General features: G+C 38.1%; 1 protein-coding gene across 4 annotated transcripts; it reads right to left on the bottom strand.

Moving 5' to 3' along the window:
• Positions 1-7904: 7904 nt before the first annotated feature.
• On the bottom strand, positions 7905-16555 carry UBE2D3 (ubiquitin-conjugating enzyme E2D 3). 4 transcript variants are annotated; one of them, XM_009703395.1, is made up of 7 exons: positions 16501-16555; positions 16384-16415; positions 13781-13858; positions 12852-12957; positions 11326-11419; positions 10769-10818; positions 7905-9720 (listed from the first exon to the last, which is right to left on the bottom strand). In XM_009703395.1, coding segments are annotated over exons 1-6 (360 nt in total). In that variant the 5' UTR covers positions 16502-16555; the 3' UTR covers positions 7905-9720; position 10769. The 4 variants fall into 4 exon arrangements, with proteins under 4 accessions (XP_009701697.1, XP_009701696.1, XP_009701698.1 ...); XM_009703396.1 differs by lacking the exon at positions 10769-10818 and having other exon boundaries at positions 8213-9720; XM_009703394.1 differs by lacking the exons at positions 10769-10818; positions 16501-16555 and having other exon boundaries at positions 16384-16437.
• Positions 16556-18271: the final 1716 nt, after the last annotated feature.

Below are 18271 nucleotides of genomic sequence, written 5' to 3'. Positions count from 1 at the left end.
TTTCAGCAAGCGCAAAGATCTTCAGCTAGTCTGAACTGGTATAGATCTACTGAAAGGAGGAAAGCAGGACTGTAACTTCAATTAACCCTTTGTACATAAATACGCAGCTTGCATTTTGATGTCTATAGAGTATTTCACAGAAGTGCCACAATATTCTGAAGGTATTTAAAGCTTTAATTCTTAGTGAGTTCAAGAGTGAACGGCCACCTAAGTTTTGGGCACTTTTGACACACTAGCAAAATAAACAGCATTCAGCAAACAATCATTTCCAAAGGTATGGCGCTCTGTTAAAAGGGATTCTTCACCACGGGAAGCTGTCATGACTCCAAAAGGTTATGAAGCACTTACAAGGTTTAAGATGCAAAATCATCTTGAAAACTTCTCTGTCAATAAATGTTCTATTATGTTGATTCTCTCAGCATTTTTTGAATACAGTTTATCAGCAGTGGCCATATTGACAAATACAGTTTTAAAGGCCTGGAATTATGCCCTGAGGAATTCCAATCACATCAAAAACTTAAAACTATTTTTAAAAAAATTAGGCAACTTAGTCTAATGAAGTAGTTCAATATGCCTAGCAAGTTGACAAATAAGTTTTTCCTCAATATTCACTTTGGAGTCCTCCACACCTGGTCACAGCCGTGAAGGTTTCCTTGGGGGACAGCAGGGTACAACGAAGGTTCCTTGAGCCATCTCCTGCTTTGACAGTCAACAGTGGACAGCTTAACGCTGACACAAGAAAGCCACTTCACGACTGGAAACAGTCACTCATTGTTCAGTGAACATCTTGGTGACAATTTGAACTTGGAGATTTTTCAAGACCTCTTCTGTTTTGTTGTGTTTTCCTTAATACCAAGGATGCTGATCCACTGTTTATCCTTCCAGCTTCCCAGCAATGACCCATAATCTTGTAACCACAAACTATGATTACTGCTACTTCCTCCTAGCACAACTCTTCTAGCAGACCTTATCAGCTAGCTGCAGCTGGCTCAGGAGGTACAGCTGGCTGCCCTCTCCACTGTCCACACCCTAAATTATTCACAAGGTATGTGTCAGCATATGCTACATGGAAACTTCTCTTTAAAAATTCAGCGAGACTGACAACATTGAGCTTCACTCTTGTCCCCGCATATCTGCGCTCTAGACTCCTAATCCTAATACATGGCAGTTGTTTCACCTATACTCATCTAACCTAAAAAGTTTCTCAACCCATTTTTTTTCCAGTATTCTTACACGTTCACCCAACTAGAAGCACTGCAGCAATCAACAGAGTAAAAAGATTCTTTTCTAAGTTACCCCTTCTCCCTTTCTTCATGCATGAAACGGATTCCCCATCAGATGAAGGAAGGCAGCACAAAGCAGCCCTACCTAGCAGGGTAGGCGTATGTGCGAGAAACGGGCAAAAAGAAGTTCAGGTCTCTGAAGGGTGGAGACAAACATTGCAGCGTGGCTGTGGGAAGGAAAACAAGGTTAGGAGGGCCAATTGGTCAACTACAACCTACTTCTACATCGGGTGTCTGATGTTCTAGCTTCAGTTAAGCAGCAAATGGCAACTTCTCTTTTCATTTCCTCTTTTTTTTTTTCTCCTGTAAAGCACAGCGTAACGCATGCGCGGCCAGGAAGATGCCACATCAGCCACGTTAAAAAACCAGCTGTTTCAAGGAAACAGTTTTGCATCCAAAAGTTTCAAGGTAACTGGTCAATGGCTTTCCACAAGCCTGTCTCTTCATGTTTTCATTCTGAAAAGTTGGAATATTTCTCCACATCAGTCATACCACTATTGGCAAGAATATTATGTGTAAACATATGCTTCAGGGTTAACTGCATTTTCTTAAAGCTTGAGTTTTCTCGATTCATTTATGCTTAATCCAAACAGAATGCCTTTTTACTTTTTTCCCCAATTTATAAGTAAAAAGTTAAGACTATGAAAATTCATATCCTTTGCAGTGAAACAGTAATTCTGAGTGTCAAGCGCAGCACATATGAATTAGGAGCGGAAAAAAGCCTAGCTAAATTAAGTAACAGCCACCTACCTACCTCCACTCCAATTGCTTGTGATTGCGTGATGACACCTTGAGGTACAGCTTTCAATGAATTTGGAATGGATTCTCCAAAAACATAAATCATGTAAAACAAGACTTAGAAATATCCTCATGAAATACAACTCAAACTGTAAAAACATTAAGAGCAGTTAGTACAGTCAACAACAGAAACTGGGGGTCATGATTCGTTTCCCCAAGTTCTACCTCTTACGCTGGTTACTTACTACCTGCACTTGTCCCATGGCAGCTTGTTACTGAGCTTAGAACTCATTCCCAAGCAACCATCAGCTCCCAAACCAAAGGATTTTCATACTAGAAAAACTGAGGCCAAAGGAGGCTTACGCTAATATATGTTTTATGTGTTTAACTGCATGCTCTGGCTTACAAATTTCAGGTAACTTCTCTTTATAGACAAACCATGAGAAATTTTGTCCTGCTTTTTATAGCACTACTACTTACCAATGCAAAAATTCCATCTTCTGAGTGTATGAAAACCCCTTCATTATTTACGCAAAGCTAATTATTTTAAGCACCCCAACTATATAGAAATTACTGTATCCCAAAGATTTTATAGCATTACTACTACATTAAAAAAAACACCATAATAGTTTGCAAAATAAGCTTATGCAAAGCCACATTCATTCTCTTTTGAGGGGCTTGTATTTACTTCTGCTACACATAACAGGAGACTTGCAGAATCACACAGTGGTTTAACACACACTAATGGTATGCTGCCTTTATAAGCTTACATGGTAAGATTTTCTATTCATTATAGCATCACTGAAGCAAGAAATCCTTCTTCAAACATCATGCATCTCAATTGCACCTATTTTAATTTAACTGGCTAATGTAGCTCTGTATGGTTTGTCCTCTGGCCTTTCCAAAAAAAATAAAAAAAAAAATAAAAATATCCCAAACCTCTCAGGTCAGCACTGTGAGTTCTAATAGAAGTCTCCTGAAATTTTAAGGAATGAAATCCTCACTGAGCTTCACAGTAAGGAGAAAAACTGAAGAAAAGGAGGGGTGGAAGAACAAAGGCATAGAAAAGCTGAACAAAACATACAAACAAAAAATGGTAAAATTTGTACTTCTGAGTTTGTCAAGGCACGTATGTCAATTAGACCGGACAGATATGCTTAAGAAGTGCAAGACTTCTCACAGACATGGAGACTGAACAACACTCAGTCCCAAATACTCAATTCAATTCTCTAGCAAGCACTAATCCATTCTATAAAAGGATACATCAGCGCCATTTCCAGAAGTTGTCTTGTTCACCACTACGCATTACCCAAGAACTCCTACGGCTGCTAACGGTGATACTTTCCCCAGTGCTCTTCTGAGTACAAACACAAAATCTAGTACCTTATGAAGGGATCTGGACCTCTGACTCCAATAAAAGCATTCCAAACCTCGCAATAGAAAAAGAATAAAATAATGGTTATATAGAATAGCTCCGTCAATTTCTAAGATATCTCTGAGTTTTTTAAGTTTTCTGCATTCACTGTCACAGCAGGATTAATACCATGGCAAAGAATCTGTAAACCTTGTTTTAGCAAGAGCATCCTTCCGCAAAGCATTAATAGCTTCATACTGAACAGGGGTCTTTGCCCGATCTATGGCACGTCTTTGTTATTTACCTTCACAAATTTGTCAGGAAGAAGGGGTTATAGACCCACGCTGAGCTCTGTACATAAAGTTGCAAACTGCAGTTCCTCGCTTAGATGCCAAGAGGATGTGAGTTGCATGTTCAGTAAAAAGTTGCGTTCCAGAAAATTCCCTTTAAAAAACCCACAAAAAACCAGGACTCATGACTACATGAACACAGTTTCTTTTTAGACTTGCAGCAAATACCATGAGATACAAAGTGCTGAGGCTTACCTGGCCAGAGGGGGAAAAAATCCAGCCTTGACTTAGAAACAAGCATAGGCTTCCCTTCCTCAGCATAGATGAAACTACCATTATTCAGTGCCTATCAATGTTTTCTAAGGTAAGACCACCACCAGTTAGGCAGCTCTTCAAGAACACAGGGAACAGCTTCATTTGTACATTCCCTCTATTGACTCATGACATCACATCTAAGAGACTAAAAACTCGAGTCAAAACTCCCATCCCAGATAAATGTAAAGGCATTTCCAAATTCTGTCCCCGCAACCTTAGTATGCCAAAGCAGCAGGAGCTAAAGCAGCCGCCCAGCTCTCCAGCTAGCATTCCTCCCACGGGGACAAAGTATCACCATCTTCTAAGCAACTGATCATAATCTGCACATTAAATCTGCAATGGGACAACATACAGTTAATAAGATGAATGAAGTTGAGGCAAAAGCCAGAATTACCTAGATGATCTGCAAAGCCTAGGATTCTTAAGTACAGAGCTCGAGTATTTCTGCATGAAGCTCCTGAAGGGGAACCAATCCTGATAGCAGTCATTTAAAGAGAGCAGCCCACCCTCCCAGTGTCAATCAGGTACAACCCCAGAGCAAAGATCAGTTAAAGGCTGTTGAAAAACATGTTCTGATCAACATTGTATGTCTCCTGATGAAGTTTCCTCCCCTCATGAACTAAAAACCTTCACTGTTTGAAGAAGATACTGAATTCTCACCAACATTTCCAATGGACATGCAAAAAAAAAAAAAGCTATTTTTGGCAAACAGGGATGTTAACCAGACATCCTTAAAAAAAATTTCTCAATTATTACTTTATGCAGAGCTGTCCTATCAAATTCACCATTTCATTTCTGGCACCGATCACTGTACAGATTATGCTTGTCACCTCTTCCAACCTAACCGAGACAGACAGCTGCTCTAGAAATAGTTACGGCAGTTACTGCGGCTCACCTGGAAGCTGAGAAAATCTTTCCCCCACAACTGATTCACATTAAACAAACTACATGTCACCTCACCGCAGCGCAAAAAAAACCTGACAGCTTTGAACTACCCCTGCAGAAGACTGAGTGCTTGCCTCTAAATGACATAGCAGACCAAAAGTTACTGCAGCATTAGCTAAGGAGAATGGCAAGTCAATTTATGGGCACTGGCTACACAATCACAAACATTGACTTACAAACTGTTGTACGTGCACCTGCAAACGCTCATCTGTCTACACTCTGAATTGCTCTTCCTAAGGCTATGTCTGAACTACCGTTCTTTGACAGGCTAACCTGGACACTTCAAATTACAATTTATCGGCTATCTTACTCCAGATTATTTTGAAGCCAGCTGGTTTTACACTAGACCGCATGAACTGACAACAATGCATTTCGGGCAGCCGGTTGTTACCTTCCGTACCTCCCCTTTACATCATACAATTACCCCGTTTTGTTTCCTGCGTTACCACGCTTTTTGCATTGGTCCTGCACTGTTGCCAATACATAAGCCCTCAGCCTTAGACTGAAAATATTTTAGCCAGAATACCAACTACCTTTTAAATATGCCACAATTGCCTACTGAGAATCCTATCCAAATCCAACAGTTCTCCAATTTATCCCCATTTTATATTTATGTTGAAGGCACTGGGGTAAAGTAGCATCCATTCAATGACCATTCAATGACAATCCATTCAATGACACCGAGAACTGAATGCCATAAAGCAAATTGTTCCCATGAGTAGCAGTTTTTCGATTTTCAGGCTTGAAGGAATTAGTGTAGTCTGTGTTCTAGTGAGATAACCTTTATACCTTAAGATCCTTTAAGGATCATGGATTATTTATCTCATTCCATTGTTCTACTGCCAATTTGTTTCATTTAACTCTCTAACGGGGACAGTTGTCCTAACCTAGTTTTCATGTATTAGAACTACACACAAATCAGGGAAAGAAAGTGAAGTTACATTTATTTTTTTTGACACCTACAAACACAGCAAGAAATCTTCAGCTGAATTCCAGTTTCTACTATGCTTTAAGTTTTATTAGGGACTTGCAGACTGAGGATTTCTTCTGACTGATTAGCCACATCTGATGGAGCTATGGTACCTGCTTCAGATCATAATGCCTGGAAAATACCATTTTTTATAACAATGAAGGATTTGAAATAAAATGGCTAAAGAGAACAATTTGAGGGAAGCTACAGAAAAGAATATGATAAAAAAAAGTTATTTAGAACATTTCTGGCTGTGAATATTTAAAGCATTATGTTATCTGTTAATTAATGCTAATTCCTTTTCGCATAAGCAATTACCCAATCTAACAGGACTGGTATAGTACATCTGCACACCTATATACTAACTAGTTGTCTTCTAATCATTTGCCAGACTGTAGTTCCATGCTTCCACAACCATCAGACCTTAACTGTTGTGGTCTGCTTAAAGCCAGACCTTTCAGGAGTCAGCATCTACAACCTTTGCAATAAAAATGATGTACAGTGCAACTGAGAAGAATGTTTTTACATGCACATGCGCAAAAACATGTTTACACTTTTTCAACCAATACTGAAGATGCTGTGTGCATCAGCAGATACGGAAAGAAAACAAAAACATCCCTAACCAATGCTACAGATCAAGTTTTTCCTACATCCTGAAAAGACTCAAAAATGTGCTTAAAACCACTGAAAGTTTTTCAAGTGAAATCTGAGTAAGCTGACTAGAATCATGTTGTCAAATTCAAACCCCATTTAAACACAGCAAGAAATCTTAAAAAAAATTATTCCAGAAACACCACTGAAGTTTCTTGCCTTGTTGCATGTTTGTTAAATCTAAGTGCCTTGACTTGACACTTTGTTCTCTATAAATACTCTCAAAGAAAAGCCATTAAAAAAAATAAAAATTGTTAAATTCAAGACTTCTAGGATGTAGCTGGCCCCTGTATTCTGAAGCCATTACTGCATTTATCATCCTGAACTAAGTCTTTTAACAGAGCTGGACAGGACAACTCACTTAAGGTTTTGAAAAACACTGAATTTTTCACAAGAAGTTCAAATTGAAAGTCTTTTTTTCCCTCCGTATGTTTCACAATAACCAAGATCTACTACGTACTTTTTAGACTATCTGTGGGTTTGGTAGGTAGATTACACTTCGAGGTAATCGCTAATTAAGCATTTTGTTTTGGTAAAAGTTCTTAAATTCTTTCATCATCTCCTCATTAGCTCATGTTAACCAGCTCCTCCTCTTGCCTCCCTGCTTGAAGAGCAAGCCCAAATAGAACTTCCGCAGGAAGCCTGCACGAGACACTACCCAGACTGCTTCAAGGACAACACACCTGCCATCTCCCACTTCACAAAGACAAGATTTTAAGTCTCAGCATGACCTCCGGCATGCATAGATAACATCTACAATTCACTCATCATTCTTTCATCAAATACATACTTCCTAATTACAGAAAATTAACACAGAAGGACTATTACGGATGTACAAGAGAAACATATAGTGGTCCAAACAAGATTTCCACCTTCCATGTAGTATTTTACTATCTTCTCCTTCCCTGACCCTCCCTCCTTCACACTTCCCGGAGTTTCACAAAGCCTAGTGCCTTACATCTCACAAAACATCTTTCCAGTTGATCACGTAAGTGATTTCAGTGGCTATGACTCCAAGACAAAGTAATAAGCATCAAATTAACACAATTACCAAAAAGGTAAGAGCAACACGTTTGTAAGCTTAGAAACATAACCTTTTACCTCAGTTGTAATGCTACTGGCAGCTGTATTTTAAGTATATCCCACTTTCCAGCAAAATGATGTAAGCAAAAATCTTTGGTTAGCAAAGCAGAAATGCTGCACGAACTGCAACTAACAAATTTCAGAACGTCATCTCCGTGAGGCATGCGCAGTTAAAGAGAGCCCAGGTTTCTAAATTTCAAGCCAACTAGACTTTAAAATAAGTTCACTTTCATAGTTAGAACCAGAACAAACCATGTCCAAACTACATATTCAAATTTTTATAAAAATTAAGGTTTAACATTTATTTTACATCTAGCTTTCCACATCCATGTGGGGACAAGGAATCGGAATGTACATAACTATAAGCAGTGCAAAAGTGGTGCCAGTGCGAAGTCACAGATGCACAATAAAGTGATAGTACAAGACTAGAGAAAATGAAGCTATGGATGTGAAGAATGGAGACCCAAAAAAACCAACCAAACAAGGAAAAACATGAAGGAAGAGGGAAGGAAAGAGGAGAGCCGGATGTTTAATAATGCCCTTGTAGCTGCAAAGATAAACTAATGGCACAAGACAATGTTTCTTGTAGAACAAAAATCCAATAGCAATGAGTCTTTATTCACGTTTAGTCACCTGACATGAGGAAAGTGTCTGTTGCATTAAAATAGTCATCAATGTAAATGGCAGCATGGCTGAACAAGTCCTTTTCAATGGTAACGAACATCCCACATAGTAAAGTCACTTCAACACAGCCTCATGACAATTCCCACATCAAAACAGTACTTTATTTTATATTTTTTTTGCCTCATCATTACTCCCACATTAAGATCTTTCAGCTGTCAAGTGTACAAGGTAAAGAAAAAGGTTCTCAGTCAGCAAACACAGGTGCATCAGGAAGTATCTCCACAACACACCGCTTCAGATCTGCCGGGTCCCAAGTCCATCCTTGAACGCTGGGCTCCCAGCACCAAGTGTAGCACGCTACTAAGGCTACACTACTATGTTAGCTTATTAATTCTGCATACGTCAGGCCGAACAATGTGTCAACCTGCAACAGACTGAGCATTATAACTGAAAATGGCAAAAGATTCACTCTATTGAATTTACATCATTATTTGATGTTAAACAATGAGGCAAATCCCAACAGTATATACAAAAACCAGCTTTGCTTTTACAAAAGATTTTGTTTCCCATATTGATTAATCCAGGCAGCTAACTCATTGGTTTATGCAACTTTATTGAAGAAAATAAATCAATTACTAGTAGAGCTATTAGTTGATCACTCATCCATTGACAACTTGCATCATTTATTCAGTGCTATATTAAACAGTGTTTTGGAAGACAGATTAACTAATAGCTCCAAGCCTCCTAACAAAATTTAAATGAATTACAAAAATGTTCTTAGACCCTATTTTGGAATACAAGGGATGTTTGACTTCCAATTTCCATTCTCTGTAAAACAAGAACTGGTCATTCCTTTATTGACATGCATAAGATACATCACATTTTCTGTTCTGCTGATGCTATAGATTCAGTACCAATTCTCCAGACACATCAGTTATGAGCAAAAGAATATAATAAAACCTCAGTTCTCTAACATTGGAAGGTTTGGAACAAGATGGATGTTGCTACAGCAATGTTACTTCTTTGATGGGAGAAAACTGAACATCCATCTCCCCTCCCCCCTTCAGGTGATATCTTCAGTATCGGTTAGAGCAGTGAGGAATGTTTGTTTTTAATCTCATAACCAAGTTAGAATGAAGACATTGGCCACATAATACACATGCTCCATTAAAAAAAAATTCTGAATCTTGGGCAATTGTTCTTGTGTAACTACTTTACAGATTCTAAAAGCAGTTATTGTCCAAAGCTGGAAGAACTAAAGTCTTCTCAGATGAGCATGTGCATGAATGGAAGGAGGTAAACAAAAAAATAAAAAAGATGAGGTCTGATAGGGGAGCAGCCGGATAAGAAAATCAAAAAAGGAACAGTAATTTAAAGTTTATTCCAGCTATAATGCAGGTTATTCTGACTTTAAGGTAGCATCACATGGCATACTTCTGAGTCCATTCCCGAGATATTCTGTTGTACCTGCAAACAAAAACAGGAATTGAATTAGCGTCAGCAGGAAAACGACAATTTCCTAAACAGCTAATGATTAAGTATCACTTTATCCCCATCTCCCTATTCTCTTCACACTAAGAGAAGTCTCTTTGTGCACTCAGATATACTTAAACTGAATAAATGGAACAAATTCTTCCCTCGACTAACTAGGATAGTCTCTAATTTATATGAAACACTTCAAATTCAAGACAAGCAGATTTGCTAGAAGTCTGTTGTGAAAAACTGCTGAAGGGGAAGAAATAGAGACCACCTGGGGTGGGAGAGGCAAGGGGAGTGTTTTGTTTAAATATTGTCCTTAGGTAAAGATTACAGAGTATCACATGCCATAAGTAAAGATTACTCGGTTAATAATATCATTGGATACAAAATGTCACATTTCCCATTTTAGATTAAAACAACCCTAAGCATTTATTCACACTTAACAGTCTCTTTCCAGGTGAATATACTGCTCAAACCATTTTTAAAAAGGTCATTAAAAGAATATTTAAGTACACTACTTCCACAGGAACTGAGCTGACAATTAGTTTATACTTAACTCCATGCTTGTCAGTAAGAAGTTAATTTTCAACTATATAAGCAGAACATAGTCCCCATACGTTCTCCTAGTTTATATGCAGAAGACAGACACTGCTGAATAATAAAAAGTTGAAATTTGGATTGTCTAAATTCACCCATGTCTATGCATGAGGTCTCGCTACAGGGCATCAATTTTAGAAAAGTTCTGACAAAATATGGGTAAATACTTACCGAACAAGTTGACAAGCTGGCTCAAAACTCAGTAATTATTTCATACTATATTTTTTTTTTTTTTGCCATGCAAGAGCAGTATCTGTGAGAAATAGTGACTAGCCAATACATTTCACACTAACCACAGATCAAGCTGTTAAATATCCAAGTTCAGTAACTGGTGCATCCATTATCTGTTAGTTAATCCAGTGCCTTAGAGCATGCAGCACCCAAGTGCTGACAAGTTTCCATTTTGTTAAATGCACCATTAATGTGCAGATATTCTTACCCTACAGCATAGCGTATTTCTCTGTCCACTCTCTTGCTAACCTATTGTACCTAATTGGACAAGTATATTTAGCATTAATATATATACAAAAACCAAAGTCTACTTCATATAATTCTATCTGTGCAAAATGTTAAAACCACATAAAAGCTGTTTCAACACAGATAGGAAAAAAGTTACGAAGCCTTTTTCAAGGGGAGCACCAAAATTAAAGGCCAAGCTGCTACCAAAAGCAAGCACCGAAACAACAAAGCTATTTTTTCCTCAATATGAAGATCTAACTATATTCTATTTATGCATGGTAAGCAAAAAACTGGGCAACACATACTTCAAAATACTGCCACACATGCGAGAAAAAGATAGTCTCCTTCACCCACAACTTCAAAGATATAAGCCTCTTTGGTTTTAAATTATGCACTACCAAGAATAGGTACTTCTTTGACACACAAGTTCTCTCCATCCCAGATTTTCACAAAAGGCTCACTCAACACAATCGCTGTCTGACAATGCACTCTTACAAAGTTTGTTAGAATATTAGTCTTACACAACTCTGTACTTACTTGTCTCTGTCTGTTTTATAGATACGTGCAATCTCTGGCACTAGTGGGTCATCTGGATTTGGATCACATAACAGTGAACAAATGGATAAGAGAACTGTAAAAGAAAAAAGAAGAATTCTCAATAGCAAAACAGGAACAACAATCTCAGAAACCATGGAGCACAGATCTTTGCATTAGCACAATGTTGGCACAGGAGAGAACCTAAAAAGCCTCTTCCTGATAGACAGCCAAAATAAATTTGTAACCCACTCCAGATAAAAAGCCTACAATGACTTAGAAGTTCATAAGAACTATTTATTTCCTATTTCCCAATACTTACAGCTGTCAGTAAGCACACACGAGAACAGCACTGTTGTCCCTTGCACTATGATGCAACGTAGTAGACAACAAAAGCACGTTATTTTGTTGATTATTTTTTTAAAATCAGACTGAACTCTTTCTCTGTTGTAATATAAGGTAGCAATACCCTGGTCTGCACTGATCATAAGAACTATTTATTTCCTATTTCCCAATACTTACAGCTGTCAGTAAGCACACAGGAGAACAGCACTGTTGTCCCCTGCACTATGATGCAACGTAGTAGACAACAAAAGCATGTTATTTTGTTGATTATTATTATTTTTTTTAAATCAGACTGAATTCTTTCTCTGTTGTATATAAGGTAGCAATACCCTGGACTGCACTGATAAAACTAGATATATGTTATAAAATAAAGGATAACATTGTTGTAGGCAGCTATGAAGACTTCATCCTCTCTCAGCAGCTTTGAAAGAAAAATAACAGTGATAGCATTAAAATGTAGGGAATCCACATTCAAATCACAAACCTACTCCTTGGACAGGCAGGACTTACAAGCTCTATAGACAAAGGAGCACTTTGTGAAAATATTTAAGAATTAACTGTTATTTATTATAGTACAATGAGGAAAGCTACAAAGCTTCTATTGCAGCACATCATCAATTTATCCTGAAGTAGAATCAGTAAGCTTAGTTCATGAAATAACGTAATACAATGCCAACGCACAGTGGCAAAAAGCAACATGTATCAGTAACAGTTTTCTTTTATTCATCCAGCACAGATATACGCCAACATAAAACTGCATGTAATTCTAGACAGACTCAGTGAAAAAAACATGCAGATTTCATTATTAAAAACCACCTTTAAATTAATACGCAAGTGTGTATCTACATGGACAGCTGCAAACAAGCAGTTTCTCAGCTCAAATACACCAAACAGGCCTGTTTCAATCCAAATGCTGGCGGATTCATCTGGGACCAAGTTAGTAACCTCTGCTAAGAACACTGAAGCAAGTAGGTGGCCAGACAGGGCCTTAAACAGCCATGTAGCAGAAGGTGTTAGAAAAAACAAATATCCATTAAAACGCAGTAAGGTATTGTTATCAAATTGTCAAAACACAGGCCAGAATTAGTAAGGGAAATCAGAGACAGGTAAGAACTCAAGACAATCAAAGCTAAAAGCACAGTATTCAATACAAGATGAAAACTTTTCTCCTTCATGGAAGTTACCTTTAGAAATAGTTAAAGCAGGAGACCACTGTGATCTTAGAATATCAAGACAAATGCTGCCATTACTGTTAATATTTGGATGATAGATTCTTGTTGTAAATGCAACCTGTAACAAAAAAAAAAAAAGGAAGAGTGCGTTTTGGTCTACAATGACAATGATGTCACCCCTTCTTCTCAGTCAAGCTATCAGCCAACTCAATTTACTCTAAAAGAAAAGGATGAAACAGTTAAACTGCATCAAATTCATGGCAATGCACTCAAGCTGCAACCTTTCAGTTTCCAATTACTAGGCATGTTATTTCAAAGAGAGAGAGGACAAGCGTGAGGCTGTGTTTTAATCACAGGTGCCTGCATCATGATGAAGACACTCAACAGAAGTGCCTGAACCACCGTAACACTGCTATCGCAGAGCTAAAGAACTTCAAACATTGTGATCACTCCAAGTGTGTACTTTCATACTGACTGGAAACTGGAAGACAATGCTAGTGGCTGATAAAGTTACAAATAAAACATATTTTGCAATTACTGCCAAATTCTAACAGATACCATCTTCACTGATTTTAGGCACTCAGCAAGTTAATCCCTCTATCCAGTGTCACATTCCTATAGACCAACCCAAACAGCTACACTGTAATACGTGACAGCTAATGAGTTTTCCTATTGATTAAGAATAACAGAAATAAAACCAAACATAATTCCAAGACATTCAGAATTCACATATATTAATTTGCTTCTAAAATATGTGCTAACACACTCATTCTTGCGGTAGTCAGAAAGGGACCTAGCCATCTAATACACTGTAAGAATGCGTGAGAACTTGAGAGAGAAGTGAGAACTTGACAATATTACAACACAGATGCTTATGATTTCAGTCGTGTGCTCGGTTCTTTAAAGAGCACTAATTTCACAAATGAGAAAGCAATACTTACCTTAGGTGGTTTGAAAGGGTAGTCTGTAGGAAAGTGAATTGTCAAGAAGAATACACCTCCCTGATATGGACTGTCATTCTGTCAAAGCAAACAAATAATTCTCCTATTATCATCTTTAGGACTAAATATCACTGAAGATGTTGTTTTTAAATAAATAAAAGGAGAGGAAATTTGTTTAAACAACTGAACTGTTTAATCCACCAATACAAGAGAGATGCTATTAAAATTCAATTACTACTTCCTAAAGTAAGCAATACAGAACACGAACAGGTCACTTTCTGTATGGACCTCTCCGAGCTAACGCTTCATAGAAAACAGCTTCTCTGACAATCCACTCAGGACACCTTGGCAAAAGCAACCAAACGCCTCTGAGTCAGCTCCAAGAAGTAATGTTAACAGAGCAGGGGTCCTGTCAGGTTCAAAAACGTCAAGTTCCGTGTTTGGAGCTTACTTGTTATGACCACCCAAGTTTACAGTGGCCACGGACAGCTCTAAGGGCCTCCCATTCCCTCCTAAGTTCTGTCCTTGGCTTATGCGTTGCTCAGCCCTGCACAAAACCTACGAACACACAGCTTACTCCTTGTCCCTTGCAAACAACTCCAAAACAAAAACAACACAAAACAAACCCCATCAAGATTAAAGTGAATTCTTCCTCCCATTCTGTATTAGAAATTCACTGTAATCTAGTATGGAAGAGTATTTTACATTTCCCTGCTCCAAGGAAACAATTATGGGGATAATTCATTCAGGCGTTAACTGTTAGCAGTAAAGCAACATGTGGAAGTAAAAAAGATGATGAGAAAAATGGAGTGATGAAATAGGGATTGCATAAGTTATTAGTTAAGAGAAGAAAGATATAAGAAGTTTTTACTTGAAACTACAGCTAAGTTTCTGAAATAGAGCTCACAATTTCATGGTTTAACCTGAAGGCTACAATGCTTTTAATTCTGGATTCAGGGCTAGGGAAAACAAATTTGAGACACACAGAGTACACTTCTGAATTATTTATAAATTGAATTTTCATATTAATTGCAAGAACATTTCACCAATGTAAGGAAATAACTACATCTTACTTAGTTAACACTAGAAAATGAAATTCTGCAACACAAGATAAGGGACTCAAATCTGAAAACATGTAGGTTATACCCTATCCAATCTCTGCTGAAAACCTAGCAATCAAGGTATAACCTCTTGTATGTGGTCAATAGATACTACGGGAGGCCTTGAGGAGCCAGAAAGCAACCCTTTTACTACACATATTCTGGGGATACATTTTAGCAATTACAGAAACCCCTCTTAGAATGTGTTAAAGCCAATGCAAGCTCTCTTACATCTACCTAAGAAAATCACAGCCTGTATCATATGCTGTTGCAGAGGTGGATGGGCAGACGATGGGTTCTACAATCCTCGCCTGTTATTAAAGGCACTAAGCACACCACAGGAGCACTACAACTACTAACATCACGCTTCGGTCAGGATACTGCCCAGCCTTGAAACAGGAATGCACACCTTTTGACACCACAAAAACCACATGGGGAAAAAAGGAGCTGCACATTATTAAACCAGAAGGGGAAGCTAAAAATAATAATCCCAATTTAAATTCAACTGATGTTAAGACCTTAAGGTCATGCAGACACTAGTCATGTAAAATCATACTCAGTATAGTGCAGAACATTCCTTGCCATTTAAGCAAGAATATAGCTATTAAACAATTTTATCTTCTTGAGGCACCTAGTTACAATCAATGAGGACCAGGGACTTTGGAATAGAGAGCCATTTTTCCAGTCAGGTGAACCTCTAATAAGTACATTTTCCATCGCAATCCCTAAAACCCACACTTGTCACTATACATGAAGTCAGCGTCACTGATACTTAATTCCTACTCTGTAGCCTCACCAGAAGCATCACATTGTGGCTGCAGGTCTACTGGCATCCAATATTTGTCTTCTCACGTTACAGAAGGTTTTGTATTCTAAATATAGGTAACCAGCCCTGAGAACCCCAGATGTCAAGCATTTGCGGGTTACACTTTCAGCAAAGGCAAACATCTGCGGCCTTTACTCTAACAAGTCACAGTCAGGTTTCAGATGCTTATCGAACATTTAACTCAGACTTTTTTCCTCCAGTCATAACCGGAACCTCATATTTCAGTGACTTTTCCCTTCTATTCCTAAAAGTATTCAAGATCTCAGTACATGCCACCAGACCAAGTGAGGATCCCCTGTTCTGTTCCAAGATCCACACAAAAGCATCCCAACTCATTCCCAACACTAGGACCAGCTCCTAGTACAAAGTTCATGCTAGATTCAAACTTTAGAAAAAGTTAAACACAAAGTCTTCCAGATATTAAGTGATAATGCTCAACATTGTTCTAGAGATCATTTCAGTTGAAATACACGTCCTCATAAAACAGTCCAGCAATAAAATAATCAGACTGATTCCTCCCCCCCCCTCTCCTCCATCTTCTGTTACTGTAAGGAGTACTTCTAGAACTAAAGCCTGATAAGGGGAGTTAAAGCAAAGTAAAAACAAAAAACTCCACAGTTTCCTCTGGAATAAGAACTACTAGTTTAATATTACGTCACAAGAATTAGAATACTTACGGGTCCCATAATTGTGGCTTGCCAATGAAACACTACAAAAGAAAAACTCCGCATTATTATCTATGCATGATATGCTTTGAGTTAGCAGAGCAAAACATAAAACCTAAGGTTACTTACTGTCATCTCCATCTGAACACTGTGCTGGAGGATCACGGGCTAAGTCACTAAGTTCCTTTAGGAAAAAAAGAACAAACAAACAAAAACTGTTCAGAGGAAGAACGCTAATGAACTCAGTAATTTTCACTTCATGTCCAGCAAAAACCTGTAACAGTTCTTCCACATACAAACACAGAAGAATGTGCAATAACAACTATTAGAACTACGAGAGCCGTATCAAAAATATCTTTATAAAAGACGACGACTACCAAAACCAGCTATGAAGGTAAACAGCTACAATGACTATGCTTTTCCAAATAAGTATCAGTACTGTAAAGAAGTGATATTGTGTCCCCTGCTGAAGAAGGGACAGAAGGGACAGCAGGACACAGAGCCTGAAGTGGGCAAAGTCTAAGCACTTTCTGATCAAGATTTTCAAGGATTCCATCTTAGTTCCAGAAGCCTGAAGTGGGAAGAGAGGAAGCTATTGATGAGTCTTCATGAAACAGAAAGCACGGTATGTACCTAGCATCTGATGTTAAAACTCAGAACAGAAAGGAAAGAGAAAAAAAAACAACACAGAAACTCAGTTTCATTTTCCCCGCTACCCCCAGCGGGGATATATCTTGCATAGCTTTAAAGTAGACAGGAAAATTAAAGAGGCTGACAAGTGCTGGAATCAGGCAAAGTATCTGTATTTTTTTTATTTTAAACTTCACATTTAAGACAATTATGCCTTTAAAATTCTGCATAACTGAGCTGCAGAAACAGTTCCCTCCCTCCCCCATTACAGAGGGAATGAAAACAAAACCTTCAGATGGAGGATGCTTTGTGTAGTATCAAGATCGCTGTGATGAATCAAAGCAGCTCAGCATTAATTTGTTTAAATGTTCCGCAAGTTATTTGTTTGGACAGTGTCTTAAACTTAAATGTATACTTTCAGTTGAAGTATGTAACAGATACCTTCCCTCTTCCCTGGTCTCTTCTGAATTTAAAAATGGCTTCAGGAGCTTCTATAAATCTGCACTTGTCAAGGCATCTCGAAGTCATGAGAAAAGGGAAAACCTTCAGTCCCTCTCCCATCCATTAACAGTTGCACACAAGTTATTTTGCTGCAAGTCTATACAAGCCATTAAAACAAGAACTTTCCATTACTTTGTCAGACATTTAAGAAAGCCAGGCATACCTATTATGCTGGAAACACATGCATATTTGGACCAGACAGTTGTTTTGCCTGGGAAGATCCTAACATACATCCTTTAAGTTTCACAAATTCTGCACTTAATAAAAATTTAGTAAATGTAAGCCAACACAAAATAGGAAAAAAAAATTATGTTCCCTGTAACTTAGACACCTTGTTCTTTGGTAAGACAATAGCTCCAGCAAACACAGAGAGAAAAACACTACTTCAACACGTAGAAGTCCATACATTCAAAAAAAAAAAAAACCTCAAAACCCACCCACAAAAAGAGACAGACCAAGAAAACTTAGTCCCGGATTTCCCCTCCCTACACATGCTAATTTTGATGAACTTCCCAGTTAACTAGATTTCAGTTTTGCACTGGAATCAGACTGTTTTGTAAAATGGAATTGTATCAGTTTTGATAAGCAACAGCTCAACAAAGTTAGTATTCCAGTTCATTTCACTGCTGCTGTTATTTAGAAGCAAGGGCAACAGCTCTTTCCAGATCATCACAATAAATCCATTTAGAGTGCATTTCTCTGCACTCCCCAGTTATTATTGGTGGTCCCTGTGATAGACTTATTTCTGCCATGAAACATCACTTATTAG

Source organism: Cariama cristata, unplaced genomic scaffold (genome assembly GCF_000690535.1).
Source record: "Cariama cristata isolate BGI_N322 unplaced genomic scaffold, ASM69053v1 scaffold10847, whole genome shotgun sequence".
NCBI classification, from domain to species: domain Eukaryota; kingdom Metazoa; phylum Chordata; class Aves; order Cariamiformes; family Cariamidae; genus Cariama; species Cariama cristata.
The sequence above is the reverse complement of the archived record's forward strand: the minus strand, read 5'-3'. Positions and strand labels throughout refer to the sequence as shown.

What these genes read in the sequence shown, in the direction of transcription:
- UBE2D3 (XM_009703393.1), bottom strand. Translation starts at nt 16,437, where the DNA reads ATGCGGAGTTTTTCTTTTGTAGTGTTTCATTGGCAAGCCACAATTATG. An exon ending in ACCCTTTCAAACCACCTAAG is followed by an intron (nt 12,958 to 13,780) that starts GTAAGTATTGCT and finishes TTTTTGTTACAG; the next exon opens with GTTGCATTTACAACAAGAAT. An exon ending in TATAAAACAGACAGAGACAA is followed by an intron (nt 10,819 to 11,325) that starts GTAAGTACAGAG and finishes TTGTCCAATTAG; the next exon opens with GTACAATAGGTTAGCAAGAG.